General features: G+C 38.2%; 1 protein-coding gene across 1 annotated transcript in view; it reads left to right on the forward strand.

Annotated features, from left to right (window-relative positions):
- Positions 1-18,262, forward strand: part of si:ch211-153b23.4 (uncharacterized protein LOC335392 homolog) — an 18,345-nt gene extending 83 nt beyond the window's left edge. The window contains exons 1-9 of the mRNA XM_063060730.1: positions 1-1,549; positions 1,651-1,755; positions 5,424-7,106; positions 10,641-10,740; positions 11,466-11,614; positions 12,191-12,303; positions 13,147-13,236; positions 13,336-13,458; positions 15,242-18,262. The exon at positions 1-1,549 is cut by the window's left edge and continues 83 nt beyond it. Coding sequence (XP_062916800.1) covers positions 1,483-1,549; positions 1,651-1,755; positions 5,424-7,106; positions 10,641-10,740; positions 11,466-11,614; positions 12,191-12,303; positions 13,147-13,236; positions 13,336-13,458; positions 15,242-15,409 — 2,598 coding nt within the window. The 5' untranslated portion in view covers positions 1-1,482 and the 3' untranslated portion in view covers positions 15,410-18,262. The remainder of the gene's footprint in view (positions 1,550-1,650; positions 1,756-5,423; positions 7,107-10,640; positions 10,741-11,465; positions 11,615-12,190; positions 12,304-13,146; positions 13,237-13,335; positions 13,459-15,241) is intronic.
- The last annotated feature ends 381 nt before the right edge of the window (positions 18,263-18,643 follow it).

Here is an 18,643-nt window from a genome sequence, read left to right on the forward strand (position 1 = left end):
CTATCAATAATCGAAGTAAGTCGTCTCGTTTTTGTTAGGGAAAAATATTAAATTATGGGTCGAATAACCGAAAATAAACTGCAAATGAATTACAGTACTTCAGTTTGTGTTTCACCTAGGTCGAAAGGTTTACAGTGCAGTACTCCGCCTTGGCGTGTGTGGCTGTGCCCTACTGTGGTTGAAAATGCTTTTTGCTTTGCATCGGTATGAAACCGTTTATGAAACGGTTCCGTCAACAAGACGCGGCAGTTCAGTGAACAGTCAACATCTCGGCAACTTGATACTGTTGTCCTGGTTGGTCTTAATAATTAATGCATTATCCGACAATGCTTATGTATTTCCGAAACTATTTAAATGTTAAGTACTTTTGGACCCAGCAACACCTAAGGATCGCATTATTTCAGTTTCGCTATATATTCATGAAAGCGTTCGTTTCAAAGATCGAAACTACTTTTTTATGGTTCATTGGCCCTCGAGACTACATATTCGCTCTTAGAGGAAATTAATTTGATCCACTATTGTGTCAATAAAAGGGTACTGGTAAATGGTTTTTCGGCTGTGGTTTATTCCGCATTGTTGAACGTTCACATCTTCTAGACTTTGCCAAAGCGTTCTGTGATCATTTGATATCACCCTCCTGTTATCTATTAATGACTAAGCCACAGACAGAGGGCGTAGAAATTTAATCGATGTATTTTCGGAGAAACTACCGCTGTGCAAACGTGGTGTTTGAACCATTATCTTGAGGGATCTTTGCGCTCGCACAATGTCCATCCCAATATATAATAGGAATCCTGTTGAAAACCTCTAGAGAATCTGTACTTTCTTCCTAGTTATAACTCTACGGTAGCCTTTCTGCCAGAAAAGTTACGTCCTCTTAATAATGTTGCCGTTTGCATTTAATGCCATTCCACCAGCCAAAGCGGCTTTAATCTGAAAAGGTACATCCCCGCATGCGAATTACAGGTTATTTCAGATTTTCAATAACCCCAAATGCTGGAGAACACGTTTTTTTTAATGTATCAAATACAATCTTTAGATCAGAATCTAAATAAAGATTGGCAGGTACCGGGACTGCACACACTTTCGTTTCCACGATTTTTATTCTTACATCAATCAATCGCTCTTCTTACGGTGTTTCGGAGTCACCAAACCAGTTAATCGTTACGGTCCCACCTTTCTTGCTATTTTACAACATCGGATCATTCAACCCATTATTAAGTGACAACATCCTCCGGGGCGTTGCATTACAGAACTAACCTTTCCGCAATTGCGGCTCGAATGACAACGAGCCGGAAGTTTCCGGCAAATTTGCATATCCAACGTCTCCGATCGCATGCGGCGGGAAGTTAATATAAGAGGGCAGTGAGCGAGTTAATCTGGAATTCGAGAAAAAAGCGCACACAGACCAGCCTAAAAAAAATTAAAGGCAATTTTAATTTCACGAAGTTCACCTCAAGAGTTTTCAATATATTCGTCGACATGGAACAGGAATACGATAGTGCCGAGACTCTGCATTATTCCGTGGGAATTCTAAGTATATGTGCAGGTAAACGCCGAGCAGTCCGTTTTAGTTAACTGATTCAATTATTTTCTCCCAAATTTCTTACATTCTTTATAAACAATGACCCCTGTTTGTTCGTGTGTTAGGTGCGCTATTACTGGTCGTGAACTACTACTCCACGCTGCTGCCAATCCCCAGTACGGCTCTGGGCATCTTACTGCTTATCGTAGCGGCTATCCTATGCTATACTGGTAGGTAACCGTGTGCTCCCAGTACGAAAGGGAATTAGACATCGTTGCAGGGAGCCGCCGTTCCAGTGTGCTAAATTTACAATGCAAACTCGTGTTTTCTATTTAGCTTCCGTGAACAAGAGCAATGGAGACCAATGATGTTTGTTATTTGGGACATTTTCGGCCATTGCTAAATCGTCTAGCCAACATCAATCCAGTTTTACACACACACACACACACACCCCTTACGCCTAAACAGTGCCACCTCGTGGTGGGAAGCAGTTGCATTGTTAGCACTCCACCGCAGTCTCTTAGTAAAAGGAGAATTAATTAAGTGGTGAACGCTGGACTGTAAAAACCAATTTCTCACTCAAAACCTACTTTAAAGCAAGAGTCACAGATAATTTAAAAGAGCCATGTTGTTTACATCCTCATGAATCTCGAGGTTTCCTGTAATTTAGTGTCCCGGTATGATCGTCTGATTTATTAAAGATAAGGTTTAAAGCCTACGTTTCCTCTGATCGCAACGTCAGCTATCTTTCAGTCTTAACGAACTTCACAAATGGCTAATGATGAAACAATTTTCTCCACAAGGGTTTCTTCAATCTCTTTTCGAGCTTCCCACAAAGTCCGAACACGCACTGGGAATTTATCCGCCTTAAGGCGCTGCAGAACAAATATATCCTCTCTGGTAATATGAATGCTCTTCAAAACATTTCCGCTTGTTTCCCCTAGCTCTTGATCAATCATGATTGTCTCCTTTGTAAACACACCAAGGAAAAAAATTCGCTAAAAATCTTATCCTTCTCCTGCGTCTCAAGTCACAGGCAGTTCTGCTGATCTCTAAGGAGGACCTACTCTTTCCCTGGCCTCCCTTTTACTCAATGTAGATCAAAAAACTTCTTGCGATTTTGGTTAACTGTATAGTATGTGCCAGATCTATCTTAAACCCTCTCTCTGCCCCCCTGATTTCCCTCTTAATCTTCTTTATACTCATTATACCCATCCCTAACTTACTAAACCCAATATATGCTTCCTTCTTTTTTTCTTGACCAGAGCACCAATATTCCTCATCAGTCCATTCCCTAAACTTGTTCAGTTTACCCTTCACCCTGACAGGAATATGCTACCCCTGGATGGACTCTTGATATCTTATTCCCAAAAGCCTGGCGTGCTGCCATTCATTCTTTTCCCTTCAAGTAGGCTCTACCAATTGGCCTCTGCTAGATCCAGCTTCATTCTCTCAAAATTAGCCCCGCTCCAGTTTAGGACCCCAACCTGTGGACCGGCCCTGTCCGTTTCCGTAACTATTTTAAAACTAGTCGAATTATGGTCACTGGATCTAAAATGCTCCCTGCATGACTTCTCTGCGACTTGTCGTGAAGGACCAGTATTTCACCCTCCTGAGTAGGTCTCTATATATAATATATTGACTGGGGAAACTTCCCTGGATACAATTCTCAAATTCCAACCTGTCCAGCCCTTAATATTCTGGATGGTCTAGTCAGTACTAGGGAAATTAATATCTCCCATTAATACAACCCTGATTATGAAGTAACTGTGTTGTACTAAAACCAACATGCCGACTGTATCTGCAGGGCTTCAAGAAGGCAGTTGATCACTTTCACAAGGAGATTTTCTGTCATAAATGCTCATGTTCAACAATGTATTTACATCATTCTGACACAAAATGTACATTTAAGGCAGATAACTTTTTTGCCGTCTACGTACATTAATTTCTAATGTCAAGCATAGACTGAAGATATTATATATTGTGCAATTATACATGATAAATTATACTGCTGTGTGATGGGACAGCAGGCTGAGGATAGCAGATACCAACAGAATCAACAAACTCATTCGTAAGGCCAGTGATGTTGTGGGGATGGAACTGGACTCCCTGACGGTGGTGTCTGAAAAGAGGATGCTGTCCAAGTTGCATGCTATCTTGGACAATGTCTCCCATCCACTACATAATGGACTGGTTGGACACAGGAGTACATTCAGCCAGAGACTCATTCCACCGAGATGCAACACAGAGCGTCATAGGAAGTCATTCCTGCCTGTGGCCGTCAAACTTTACAACTCCTCCCTTGGAGGGTCAGACACCCTGAGCCAATAGGCTGGTCCTGGACTTATTTCCTGACATAATTTACGTATTACTATTTAATTATTTATGGTTTTATTACTATTTAATTATTTATGGTGCAACTGTAACGAAAACCAATTTCCCCCGGGATCAATAAAGTATGACTATGACTAAAATAAGCTTGCTTTATCTAGCAGTTATCTTTCTAGCCTTTTTAGTGAAGTTTATCCTTATATTCTTGAGTGAGATATAATCCAATTGATGGCTGGATATAAAACCCTAACAATCCAAAAAAAGGGTCACAAGAATCATTAAAGTAAAAGTTAAGTATAAAATGAGATTTTGTGATGATAATGAACCAGAATGCTTTAATAGAACATAGGGAAACACCTTACAAATTGTGATCGTTTTATGATTGAATTGGTATTAGATGTTTCAAGTTTAAATGTGGCGAATTTCAAAGGGATGAGAATAAAATTAATTATTTGGTACAATATAGAAACAGTGGTGGTGGTGACATACGTTAGTCTCGCAAGACCATGGATCTGCGCCTGGAAGGTTTCAAGGGCACAGGCCGGGCAAGGTTGTATGGAAGACCGGCAGTTGCCCTTGCAGCAAATCTCCCCTCTCCACGACACTGATGTTGTCCAAGGGAAGGGCAAGGGCTGATACAGCTTGGCACCAGTGTCGTCACAGGAGTTGCCAGAACGAGATTGAAGGCAACGTCGGACTGCCTTAGGGACTCCAGCTCCGGATTTGTCCTCAGGGTTTACTCCCGAAGCCTTTCCCGTGAGTGGGTATGGCCGCATGGCAGCGGAGGTTTGAAATCAGAGTTTTCCCTGTCTTAGATGGACTGCCTTCCCAGGCTGATGAGCTCCATCTACCGGAACAGTAGAAAACAGTAAAACAGTACATGTACATAACAACACATAAAAACAGTACATGTTCCTTAACGTCACCTTAGAAATTTAAAGCAATATGATTTAGAAAAAGAAGCATGAAATGTGAAATTTGAAAAGCATTTGAAAATCAAGAGTGATATTTTATGAATTATGAAAGAAATAGAGCAATAAAGGAGAATGCAAACTCATGAAAAGATGTTATCTGCATGCAGATTATAAAATAGGAAACAGGCTATTCATGAAATAGAGGAAGTAAAGCTTAAAAGACTATTCAGGAAAAAGCTTGTTTGCCAAATGTTAACAATGAGAAATCCCATATCACAGGGAGCTTGAGAAGTAAATGACTCAAATGTATTCAAGAGGAAGCTAGAATGTGCATAAGGGTGAAAGGAAAAGAAATGGTTGCTCACAGGATTAGATGAATGGAATAGGAAAGTAAAACAGTGTGAATATCGACAATCTAAAATTAGGTTTCATATTCTGCTGTAGAATTATCAACAAAAGGTGAAATTTGTTTCACTCATCATTAATGCTGTCTGGAATGATTTAAGCGGAAGGATACTTATTAGAAGCAGACAAATAATTGCAGTATAGACTATTTGGAAAGAATGGCCTGTTTGTGTGTAACAAGTGAACATGTGTAAAGCCCCACAGTATGTGATCTATTGTATTATTTATTTCTGTATGTTTTTCTGCAGGTATAAGGAAGTGGTCAAGTCAAGCTACACTATTTGTGAATCTGTGTCTGACAGTGTCAGCATTATGGTGTGGATCTGGCCTGGTCTACATCTTAATTGGAGAGAAGGTAGTTCAGGCTGATGAGATCAGAAATGCTCTGGTCCCTGGCTATGCAGCTTTCGTCTTGGCACTCTTCATCATTGGGGTGGTGGGGCTAATCCAAAAGGAATTGATCCCAACTGTGATTGCTTTTGCTATTTCTCTTGCTACTGCCCATGAGATAGCTGCACTATATAATCAATCTTTTGGTCATTCTGCAGTGGCTTCAAATTATTTGATAGTGTCCTTTGTAGGAATTTATTTTGAATTAGGTCGTACCTCTTACTTCTTAAGTAAAGGAAAAATAACTCTCCCAGGGACTGGTCTGTCCAAGAATAATTCCCAACTGCAATCTTCATCTACCAGCCTCTTTAAAAATGACACAATAGTTCTGGGGTACATTGCTAATATGCTATCTGCCAGTGTGTTAGGATGCCGTGTTTTGGGTGTAACCTCCACTCTGTTTATTGGTCAGGTTCCCTGGCTGTGGACAGCAGGGGTCTATCAAATTATTGTTTGCATTTTGTCATACAGGGCTTTTGACACCTTGAATGCCACATTCTTCGGCTTTACCTCCATTTTAAAGTTTGCAGAGGGTTATGCTTTGCTTTATAGTCTCTGGCAAAATAGTCAACCCTTCTTCCCAGTTCCAGTCCCTATTGTTCTTGCTGTCCTATTTTTCATTCTGGCTCTATTTATGACTAGTAAAAGCCTTGTTGATGCAATGTATTTGTTGTTTTACGTTGCCTTTTGCATAGCTGTGGCAGCGCGGCCCAATGGATTTTTCAATGGTGGAGCACAAGGGGTCGGTGTGGCTATATTTGTAGCATCTGCTTGCTTAACATTCCTTTACCTTTTCAATGCCACGAGTAACTTCCCTATTCCCACTGGAGAAGGAGTTGTGAAGGCTTTATTCAGCAGGATAAATGCTCTATCTCTGAAAGCAGATAAAGACTCCCATAGCCCATACTTGGGGTACTCCAGATATTCAGATGCTGAGGTCCTAGCCCTTGCCTGCAATGTTCTGGCTTCTTTTGCCATTTCTGTATCAGTCAATCCTTCTGCACCTTTAGCCACAGTTGTCCTGCCTTGGATAGTTATTCCTGGGGGTGTCCTACAGATTCTATGTGGCTCAATCTCTTTTTCTCGGGGTAAAACCCTAGAAAGCTGTGCTTTTATCCAGTATGGTTTAATATGGATAATCTGGGGTTTGACTAGATATGCTGGTCTCTATGGTTCTACTAGAGGGTTTGGTGTTGCTATAGGAATTATTTGCTTCATGCTCTTTAATGGCTTTGTGGTGATAGGGGCTTGCTTTCTTAATGCAGCCTGGTTTGCCTTCTCACTCAGCTTTCAGTTAATTCTAATCAGCTTCCTTTTGGATGCTGTTAATGCAATTCCTTTTGGATATGATATTGGAGTCACCATCATTTTTGGTTTAGTTAGTTTTTACTGTTTTCTGGCCACCCTCTTTAACCAAAGCTTTGAGAGCCCCCAGTTACCCTTGGGATGGGCCTGGGCAAACCTGTGTGGATTTGGGCAGAGCAAATCCGTATGCCCTCATTTGCCTTCAAGAAAAACTACCTCAGTCAGAAAAATTGCAGGTAAGTTTCAGCAAGAAAATGCTGAATTCAAAATTGTTTGGCTCATATCTTTATACATACACTCAGTGGCCACTTTATTAGGTACACCTGTCCTCCAGCTTGTTAGTACAAGTATCTGATCAGCCAAACTTGTGGCAGCAACTCAATACATAGAAGCATACAGATATGGTCAAGAGGTTGATTTGTTGTTCAGACCAAACATCAGAACGGGAAAGAAATATGATCTAAGTGGCTTTGGCTGAAGAATGATTGTTGCTGCAGACAGGGTGCGTTTGAATATCTCAGAAACTGCCAATCTCCCAGGATTTTCACACACAGCAGTCTCTACAGTTTACAGAGAATGGTGCGAGAAGCAAAAATCATCCAGTGGGCGGCAGTTCTACAGGCAAAAACCACCTTGTTAATGAGAGAGGTCAGAGGAGAATGCTCAGGCTGTCTCAAGCTGACAGGAAGGCGACAGTAACTCAAGTAACCACGTGTTACAACAGTGGTGTGCAGAAGAGCATCTCTGAATGCACAAGCACGTCACACCTTGAAGTGGATGGGCTACAACAGCAGAAGACCACATAGTCTCCACTCCTGTACCTAATAAAGTGGCCACTGAGTGTATGTTATAAGGTGAGGAGGTACCATAGAGGTTAGACTCAGATCAGTTCAACGGTATGGTCAGCTCTTGCTTCTAATTTGTATATTGGTAAGGTATAGGTTTATCATGCAAATAATAATAACATAAATATAATTACTGGGCTTTTACTTTTTAAACTACTTTATTATTGATTTATTTGTAATGACCATGAAATGATGCAATAGCATTAAAATAATTGGGGAGATCAATGATGTAACTGATGTTTATTGTGAATTCCAATAATGTTTCCTGCTTACTTTATTCCACAGGCCTGAACAACATTTTTTAATGACTTAGCTGAAAGTTTAGGGCATCAGATTTATGTTTGCCAATGATACAAAATAAATATACAAAAAAAATTAGCAAGAAGTAAATACAGACGAGTAATGTATCAAGATGAGTGGTAAACATTTGAATGCATACTGAAAGCAAAATGGAAAATTTTGAAACAGAAAAGTGACAGGAAAATGCCCCAAAGGGTAGATTGATTAAGAATGAAGAAAAGATTTGTAACAGTAGTGGTGAGGGTACAAAGTCTACACAGTGGTGATTAAAGGGCAAGGATTTTAATACAAATGTATTATCCAGGAACTGATGTTGTGTTTAGAAGAGTAATGTTAAGCCATCATTGAAGTAATATATCCAGTATATCTGTTGCAGAAAGGGCATTAAAAGCAATTGAAAACATACTGAACAGTTTAACTAGAATTATGTCACAAATGCAAAGAAAAGCTTGAAATTCAGGGAATTTTTTTGACTGGAAAAGAAATTGATTAGAAAGCATTTAAGAGGCAACAACGATTTTCAAAACTAAGAGTGTACAGTGCGAAAGATTGCGAAAAATTCATACAGTGCCTTGTAAAAGTATTCAGCCCCCAACCCTTTGTTCACATAATTGAGTATTACAACCAGGGATTTTTGCTCAATATAACTGAGAATTTTTATTTGTGAATTACATACTCCTTTTCCACATTAAAGCCTAAGACACAGGGAAATTTGTAAAGCATAAAAAACTAAAAATTCAAAAACTGAAACATCAGCAGTTCAAAAGTATTCATTCCCCTTTCCTCAGTCTTAGTTGAACCACCTCTTGCAGCTATTACAAACTGCAGTATTTTTGGATAAGTCTGTATTAGCTTTACACAATGTGGTGGAGCAAGATTTGCCCATTTCTCCTTGCAAAATTGCTCAAGCTGTGCCCAGGTTAGTTGGGGCAGCAGCGGTGGACCGCAATATTGAGGTCTTGCCAGAGGTGTTTGATTGGGTTAAGGTCAGAAGTCTGACTGGACCACTCATGGACATAAATTTTCTTCATTTGAAGCCACTCCATGGTTGCTCTGACAGTGTGTTTTGGGTTGTGTACTGCTGAAAGACAAACTTCCTCTCCAGTTTGAGCTTTCTGGCTGAAGCTACAGGTTTTTATCCAGGATCTTTCTGTATTTAGCAGTATTCATCTTCCCATGAATCCTGACCAGATTTCCAGTCCCTACTGCTGGAAAGCATCATCATAGCATGATGCTACCTCTGCCATACTTTACAGAGGGATGGTGTTATCTGGATGATGTGCAGTATTAGATTTATGCTGCAATGTTCCACTTTAGTCTCATCTGACCACAAGACCTTCTTCCACATCTTTACAGTACTTTATAAATATTGCTTTGGCAAGGCAAGGATATGCATTTTTTTAGCTAGCACTTCTTCCTTGCCACTCTTCCACAAATACCCTTTTTGTCGAAGGGAACCATGAACTTCATATCAAGTTGCAGCCACTGACTTCTCCATCTCACTCAGAATGACCGTTGGCATCACAGTAGCCTCTCTTACAAATGCCATGATTCTCTGGTGACGAAGTTTAGAGGGGTGGCTGACCTAGTGAGTGTGGCTGTGGTTTCATAATTTTTCCACTTTTTCACAAAGGACTGCACTGAACTCCGAGGTATGTTCAGTGATGCTTCTGAGATGGTCTTGTGTCCTTCCACAGATTAGTGCTTTTCTATTATCATTCCCCTGGCCTGCCTTGAATGCTCTTCTGTCTTAATTTTGGTTTGGTCTGTTGAAAATCTAGACCTTACAGAGTGAGTGAGTATCTACAGTATTCTTATGAGTTCATTGAAAACAGGTGATCCTCCAATTTTCTACATCAACAAATTGGGTGAATTGGTAAGGTGCTGCTACATATTCTACCTGAGGAAATTTAGTATAGTAATTACAAAGGCAATGAATACATTTACAGCCTCACTATTTTGGTCTTTAAATTTTAGTAAATTGTTGACAGGTTTTGGAATTTTTCTTTTGATTTTACATGACACACAATGTTTTGTAGTTCAGCTCAAAATTCCTACCTCAAATATATTTTAAATTTTGAAAATGAGACAGTAAAATCTGAAAGTGGTTGTGGGGGATGAATACACTTTCAAGGCACTGTAACCAAGGATGCATGTAACTTAAAATTGTCATCAGAAGCACAAAAAGAAGGTGGAATTTTCTTTTCTGCAAAGGCTCAAAATGAATGTTTGTACCCTACTGTGGCCATTATATTGAAATGTAATTGAATGACTATTTGAAAAGAAAGAATATGAAAAGTTGTGATTAAGGGATAAGTAGATAGAGCTGGAATAACCGATTCAGTATAGTCATTTACAATTCCTTCTGTAATGAAATTCCTGATCTTTCCCATCATTATTTTGACTGATTCCCATTTTCTCCTAAATTCTTTATGTTTAACTTGTGCTACTTAGTAGATTCAACTAGAGGAGTGTTTACTAGGCAGTTCTTTTATATCCTTTCGTCAGATGTCCTCAGTGTCTTCTGTTTCTACTTACTGCATCAGATTAGTGAAATTATTTAGCTGAAAATATATGTTGCTTGGTGTTTTCTGTTTTCTTTATATTATAACTTCTTTTCTGCAGAAATTATGAAAGATGGAGGAATATGCGGTATTCCAACAGACACTGTGTATGTGTTGGTGGCAGCTTGCAATCGTCCTGATGCTGTTGAGAAAGCTTACAAGTAGGAATTGTTTTACACCGTGTATTATTTACTTGGAATACCACAGTCTTCAGTTCTATTGGGGGGGGGTAATCTCACTAACACGCCCATCAAAGCACTTTTATTATACTTGAATATAAAAATTAGCTTTTGCATATTGGGAATTGTTTGGTGATGTATTTGCTAAATCCTCAAATTTACAACCATGAAAGCAGCAAAAATACAACTACTTTCAGAAAATACTGGAAGTATTCAACAGGTCGGACAGACTAAAGAAAGGTCTTCAACCTGAAACATTAACCCCGTTCCTCTTTCCACAGATGATGCCTGACTTGCTGAGTGCTTCCAGCATTTTCTGTTTTTGTAGTTTTAATTTTAAGGTATCTAATTTGTCTGTCATCTTATTATGAAGTAGTCAACCCGATGTTATTTTTAATAGATCATTATGTACTTTAATGTATCTCAAAAATTAAATATTAAATCCTCAAAGTTGAGTAGATCATATTTATAACCTCCAATACATATATATCACGAAATATGTGTAAAGTAACAATGTTTATTGTGTGTAAAAATAATGAACAAATACGTTTGATGGTACAATATCCATTTACTGCACTATTTTATTGAAAAGCTAATATTAATAGTGATTCCCCATATCAAGTGATCTACTCATACAAATAACATGTATTTTAATGTTTTATAATTTCTATATGTAAGAAACCTCTGCCTTTTATTCGTTTGCACAGCACCAAAAAACAGGCCAAAGAAAGACCAATGTCTCTGTGGATCTCTAGCTTATCGCAATTGGAACCTGTTAAACATCTGTTAAACCCTCTCTTGTGGGATCTCATGCAGACAGTTTGGCCATCATCTATCAGTCTTGTCATCCCGAGGGGTAATATGTCTTCAATATTTTGCATGTTCTTCTTCCCCCCCATCCTTTTACTCACAAATGAATTATTTTTTTCTCCTCTTCAGTTCTATTGTTTCATTTTCCAGTTCAAATGACAGATTGAAAATCTGTTCTTGGGTCCCTTTTTCTTGGGGAAAGAAAATCACTGAGTGCATTCTGTCTTGGTGGAATATCGCAAACAACAGGAATTCTGCAGATGCTGCAAATTCAAGCAACACACATCAAAGTTGCTGGTGAATGCAGCAGGCCAGGCAGCATCTCTAGGAAGAGGTACAGTCGACGTTTCAGGCCGAGACCCTTCATCAGTCCTGACGAAGGGTCTCGGCCTGAAACGTCGACTGTACCTCTTCCTAGAGATGCTGCCTGGCCTGCTGCGTTCACCAGCAACTTTGATGTGTGTTGGTTGGTGGAATATCTCATCAGTTTTCCAAAATAAGAATAGAGACATTCTATGAATCCATAGAACTGCCTGTTGTATTAACATACAATTCATTTCTCAACTATAAGATAAGTAAATATTGAGTAACAATAATTAACAAGTGTTATTTTCATCGGAAGGTGAATGGTTGAAACCATTTGGATTGAAACATGCAGCTAAATATATCGGGACTCCTCAGAGCATTGCCATTAGGATTCCAGATTGTGCTGTTACAACACATCTCATTGACCAGGTGAGATATTCAATGGAGCTTTGACATTAATGTACGTATTTTGCATGTACTGGTAAATTTCCTTGATATTTAGTTGCCTTTGTTTACTTCTAAATTCAGTGGAAGCTCTCATAGTATATCTGAAATAAGAACATTTCTCTGAGGAGAGAAACTGAATTAACAAAGGCTTATATGATTCAACTGTTTGTTCTATTTGTATTTTTGCTTAATCTCATGTGGCCAAATTGCAAGTGTTTCATAACTACTCATAATGCTGTTTAGCTGCATGTTGAAATGGTGGAATGCTAGGTAAACCTGTTATCCCTCCAGGTCGTTCCTGAAGTCTGAAATATGTCTAAAAGGAAATACAAGACACATCTTGGTGAAATACGTGATTTTTAAATTGTAAGAAGGATAAGTGCGTGTGTGTGAACATGGACAATGAAATAGGAAAGTGCAGAGACTCAATTTTAACTTTAATGTTCTTGGTGGAAGTTTTAAAGATTTTGAGCAGAATGCAAGCTTGGTTAAACTCATCTATGTGCAAATGAGCATAAAGTGAGGAAAATATCAGTATCAAAGTACACCACTGGAAGTGATTTAGAAAAGGGGTGGCAATTTCAAAAAAAATTCTTGCAATACTTGGAAAAGCATGAGTTTCATCTTCAGAAAGTCCTCTCTAACTTCTGGACCTTCAAGAAGTCAAGGTATAACAATCATAAGCAAAAACATTTGCTACTAGCTGGATTGCTAAGGTTCATCATGGAACTCTTACTTCCTCCTCAGCGGAAGTTTAACCAGAGAAGGAATGCCTGTGGCCCCATTTTTGTCTATCTAATAACTAATTTTTCTCTGCATGTGCAGGTGGGTCCTATAGCAGTGACATCAGCAAATCCAACAGGGGAAGCAGACACCACTCACCACAATCAGGTCTATGCCAAACTTGGCAACAAGGTAATGTTTTACTGCAACTTATTCTTTGACTTCTAAATATTATTTCTACATGTAATACCACAAGTAATTATTTATAAAATTTTGTTATTCCTGGTACAGGTTGATGGTGTATTGTGTGATGGGCCTTCACCTGAGAATATTGCCTCTACTGTTGTGGACTGTACCAATATAGAGAAGGGTACACTTGGTTTCTTTAGAATTGGCATTGTGCCCAAATCAGAGGTAAGAATAACTTGATATATTGCTGTGATATTTGCTTTTCTTCAATTAGTTTTTAAGTATTTGTTTCCCAGTTAGGGATGATTTTATAACAGGAGCAAAAATGACAAAAGTCATTTGAATTAATAAATTCCAGGCTTTCACACTGAAAAGCAAACTAATGTGCTGGTCTACTTCTTTTTTCACCTTTGTGACTCATAATTTGAAATCATATTTCACATTCACTGGTTCCACTTAGTGTTCCAACAAGTTCACTACCCAGATATTTCTTTTTGCATTTGGAAATAATCAGCTTCCTCCAGTGACTCCAACTAGCTCACTTCATCAATATTAGGATCAATTTTGTCTGTCTTTCTACTTTAGACTTTTTTATTGTCTTAGTGTGCCATATCTGAGCACAGTCCATTAAATATGGTCTTACCACAACATGCCCAAGTACAATCACAGCTTCCTTTAACTTTCATCCTGCTGATGTCTCTTATGTATCAACATAATACTTTCTTTATTACTGGTTTTCTTCAGTTGGCCATTATTTATCAATGTATCTATTTAGACTCTACTTCATATTTTTTTCTTTATTACTATTTATGTATATTTGTGTTGCTTAGGTTTCTTCTTTTACTTTAATCATATCTCTATAATCTTTTAAACACCATGTAACAATAGTCTTGAAACAACTAGATTATTACAGAATAAAGGCTCCTGAATGTCCATCAAGATATGTCTCATCCTTACAAGACTTAGTCTAAATGTTACTTCACGCCCATCAATATGGTTGACTCCTAACTTAAGAGGAAATCAGGAATGAATAGTAGATGCAGACATTCTCAGTGGTATCCACATTCTTTGAATGAATAAAGATTTGGGAATAATTGCTTGTTCTGTCCATTTTATTGAATGCACTGTACATTTTCATGGCTATGGTATTTCTTTTATCTGAAAACAATTGTCTTTGTGGAAGATCTCATCCAATAGAGGAGGAACTTTCATTAAAGTGTGACCTAAAGAGCAAAGCCACTTATTCCCTCCACCAAACTAAACAATGATGGTTCTAAGCATTTACGATACTTTCACAGTTTGTGTGTTCTTGAAAGTACAATTATTTTCATTATAACAATGAAGGGTCCTGATGAATAGCCTTGCCCCAAAATGTCGATTGTTTATTTCCCTTCATTGATGCTGCCTGACCTGCTGAGTTTCTCCAGCATTTTTGTGCGTGTGTTGCTCTAATTATTTTCATTGTTCCATTTCTTCTTCTGAAGCTACTTTCTATTGTTGCAGTGCAGTCTAATGGCCATTGAAAGTCCAACCAACACTGGACTGGCACCAGCAGCTCACAATTAGAGGGAACTTTACAGTCATAGCCAGTCATACCCACATCTGCACTGAATAGTAACAGAAATTGAGGAATTTGGTTATATCATTTTTATTTTCTCAGAATAGATTAAGGATAGCTGCAGACTCAATTGCCCACAACTCCTCATTAAAACATTTGGTGACTGAGCAGTTTATCTTAAGTTACTTAACTACTGTGAAAACACATCTATGTGACGTACTCTTCTATTGAAATCTCTTCCTTTGAAATCGTTTTGGAAGTGTACGTTTGCATTTAATAAACATATTGAAGGTGAATACTTAAAAAAAACCACAAGCACCTGGTGTGTTTGTATCATATTTACACATAAAATCATCTTAAGAATAATTTTAAAGTATAAAATTCACGCTAAGTACTCCAAGTACTGTTTATTATTTGCTTGCTAATGACGTATTTATTTTGTGACTGAAGATCCTGCAGCTGTTTGAAGAAGTGCAGAAGAAACATCGAAAAGGCCATTCTAATGATGGATTTATTGAGGATTTTTCAAAACTTAATGCAGTTCAACAGCCACAGGACCCAAATACCTTTGACAACGCAGCCTTTACAAATGAGATGGAAGAAACTGAGAAGTTGTAATGTACAAGTATCACTGAAATAACCTGCAAACTATTCAGTAAAATTTGTAAACAACTACAAGCACAGGAGACGATGCCTCAGGGATACAAGAGATTCTGCAGATGCTGGAAATCTTGAACAACACACACAAAATGCTGGAGGAATTCAGCAAGCCAGGCAGCATCTATGGAGGGGAATAAATCAGTCGATGGTTTGGGCTAAGACCCTTCATCATTTCCCTCAACATTTTGTGTGCTTTGCTCATGATATGTCAGGGAATGCTGACAGCCCTGCAGATTGTCCCCAGCATCTTCTGAATTATGTCAAATTTCCATGGTCTGCACATTTCTCCAATATTTTATTATGGTAATTCAGGGATAATCATAACTATGTTATCAAATTTGTGGCAAGAACAGGTTTGACCAACCTTAAAGGGAGCAATAAGTTATTTTGTAAGGACATGTTGTGGCCTTCACAAAGAAGAGAAAATGATCAAACCTACATTTGAACAATCTACCATAAACCAAATGGTTTGTGAATGAACTTTGGTAAATTGAGAGGACGGAAATCAATAGAATCACAGAAAGGTTACAGCAAAGGAGGAGGCCATTTAAGCCACTGTGTTCCTGCTGTTTCACCAGCCAGCCTGTTCTCTGCAGATTTACAAACTTTCCTTCACCACACATTTATATTTATCCAATTCTTTTTGAGACCACAATGGAACCTGCTTCCACCACATCCACAACTGTGTATTTCAGATTTTAACTGTGTTAAAAAAAATCCTAATGTTGTTATTAATTCTCTTCCAATTAATTTATATCTGCAACCTCCAAACTTTGATTCCTTCATCATTAAGAGTAGCTTTCATTCTGTACTGGCCTTCTATCATTTCGTGTACTTCCAGCAGGATTCTCTCAACCTTGGCTTAAAGGAAAACGATCCTGACCTTTCACATCTCTCCTCTTAACTGAATTCTTTCATCACAAAAGCTGTTACCCCTTAAATATTTTTTGGACCTTATCTAATCCCTTTACATGTTTCCTATAATGATTTGATGAGAATTGAACAGAATATTCCAGTTCAGGTTACTCCAATCAAAGTTTAGCATAAATTCCTTATTTATACTCTTAACTTCATTCATAAAGCCCAGAATTGCAGATGCCTTATTAATTATTTATTAGTCTACTCGTCACTTTCAATGATTTGTGCACCCGTAGTCCCAGGTTCCCCTGTTCCCACACTCCTTCAGAAGGAATATCCTTTATTAAATATGGCCAGTCTCTATTACTCCTACCAAAATGCATCACCTCATTTTCCTCTCCTGTGTCTACCCATTCTTCAGCCAGTTTACATCTTGTTACAATTTATCACTATCTATTTGTTTCAACTTTAACAAGTTTAATGTCACATAAAATATTACAAATTGAGGATTACCCGCCCTCCAACTCCAGGTCTAGTTCAATATCAAAAAAAAGCAAAGGAGCCAGCATTTGTTCCATGGAGGATACCTCCATTTACCTTTACCTTCCTCCACTATGAGATTAACGTATACCATGACACTGTTTGGAATTTACCCAATGTCATATCCAAGGTACCAGTGTCCCTTTAAGGCCAAATCAGGATTCTTGCATCCCTCCCCCCTCCCATTTATCCTGTATGGTTGGTTCTGTTAGTCCTGTACTTGCTCCTTTTGAACAGGGGAGTAATACTTGCCACTCTTCAATCCTCTGGTAGCATCTCATATGCAAAGTGCATTATGGTTATAATATCTTTATAACATGGTTATTATGGTCTTTATAATCATAATATAGTTATAATGATTAGAGTAATTGCTCCTGATATTTTGATAGCTCTGATATTTTGATCACTATCTCCAAAGTGCTTCTGAACTGAAACTTGGTGCACTTAAACTACCTCATTCCCAAGAAGCAGATCTAACAACTCCTCATCCCTTATATTAGAGAAATACTGTGCTGTGCAGATTAGAAGCTAGATAATTAAAGTCTTTCCCTTTTATTACCAAATGGCTTTGCCATTTCTCCACAATCTCCCTACATATTTGCCCTTCCACATCATTCCCTCTCACTGGAGGAGGAATTATACACAAAAAGACACAAACAAAATGGAGAGTAATTTGATCGCCTGCTTTTTGGAATTTAACTACTTGAATTCTTCTCTGAATTCCTGTAGCCTTGCTATCTGCAAGAATTATTAAACTGGATCACCCCAAAAGATTTGAGGAATATTTGTGTTCATATCATTAATGCAGTAACAACTTCTCATCAAATGGTGATAAAACCAGAACATTTCCTATCAAAGTATCTTAGCATAAAAATCATTATATCCCAAAACAGGACAGAGGCTGAAGACTAATACTATGATTTCAATAGAAAGGGCCTGTTTCAAACAGAGAATATTAAGGCAGTGATGGTACAAACAAAATTGTGTGTCTGTCTGTCTGCCTCTGTGTGTGTTTGTGGTGAGGGAAGGCGTGGGGAATAGGATCTTGCATCACTGAAATTGTCACAAGTGTAATTTTCAAATTGATAACAGGTTTCAAGTCAAATTTCTGTGATTGTAAGGCACTGATAACAGGATTGAACACCTGCACACTTGGGGACCGAAACCTCCAATTGATCTCTGAGTTTAAATCATTATGAATCAGATGTGATGGTCACTGTTTTTCCATTTATTCATTTACAGATGAAGTTCTCAAAATATGTTATTTGTCAATGGGTGGGATCATGTATTTTCTATTTCAGATGGGAGTAGATGAGCTGAATGAAAAATCCATTATTATTCTGAATCCACTGATATAAGTGTAGAAATCAAATTGACTTTTGAAGAATAAAAGGTAGTTGCACTTTATATGGTTTGAGCATTTTGTAATAAAATATCTGTTTCTGATTGTGCGTTGTTACATATTTTCTGACCATTAACTGAACTATTTTATCACTGAAGCAGCTTCTGTTCCTCAGCTAGGATTTTGCTGCAAAGCCAAGCCTTTATGCCATAATGTCCTCTAAGCCTCAGAATAGTAAGTTAGTGTCAACTATCACTGAGGTCCTCCATTTTTTTGTGAGATAGTTTCTTTGGGCTGCTCAAATTGTTCCAACTGATCCACAGGAGAAGTTGTGTGTTACATCTGACAAAGCAGTTGCTACAACCTGTGTGATTTATCTGAAGAGCTGCAAGATAATTCGAATACCCTTCAGCCAACACCCTCCACTTCTGATCTTCTTACAAAGGTCAAAT

This window comes from Mobula hypostoma, chromosome 10 (genome assembly GCF_963921235.1).
Source record: "Mobula hypostoma chromosome 10, sMobHyp1.1, whole genome shotgun sequence".
Taxonomy (NCBI): Eukaryota; Metazoa; Chordata; class Chondrichthyes; order Myliobatiformes; family Myliobatidae; genus Mobula; species Mobula hypostoma.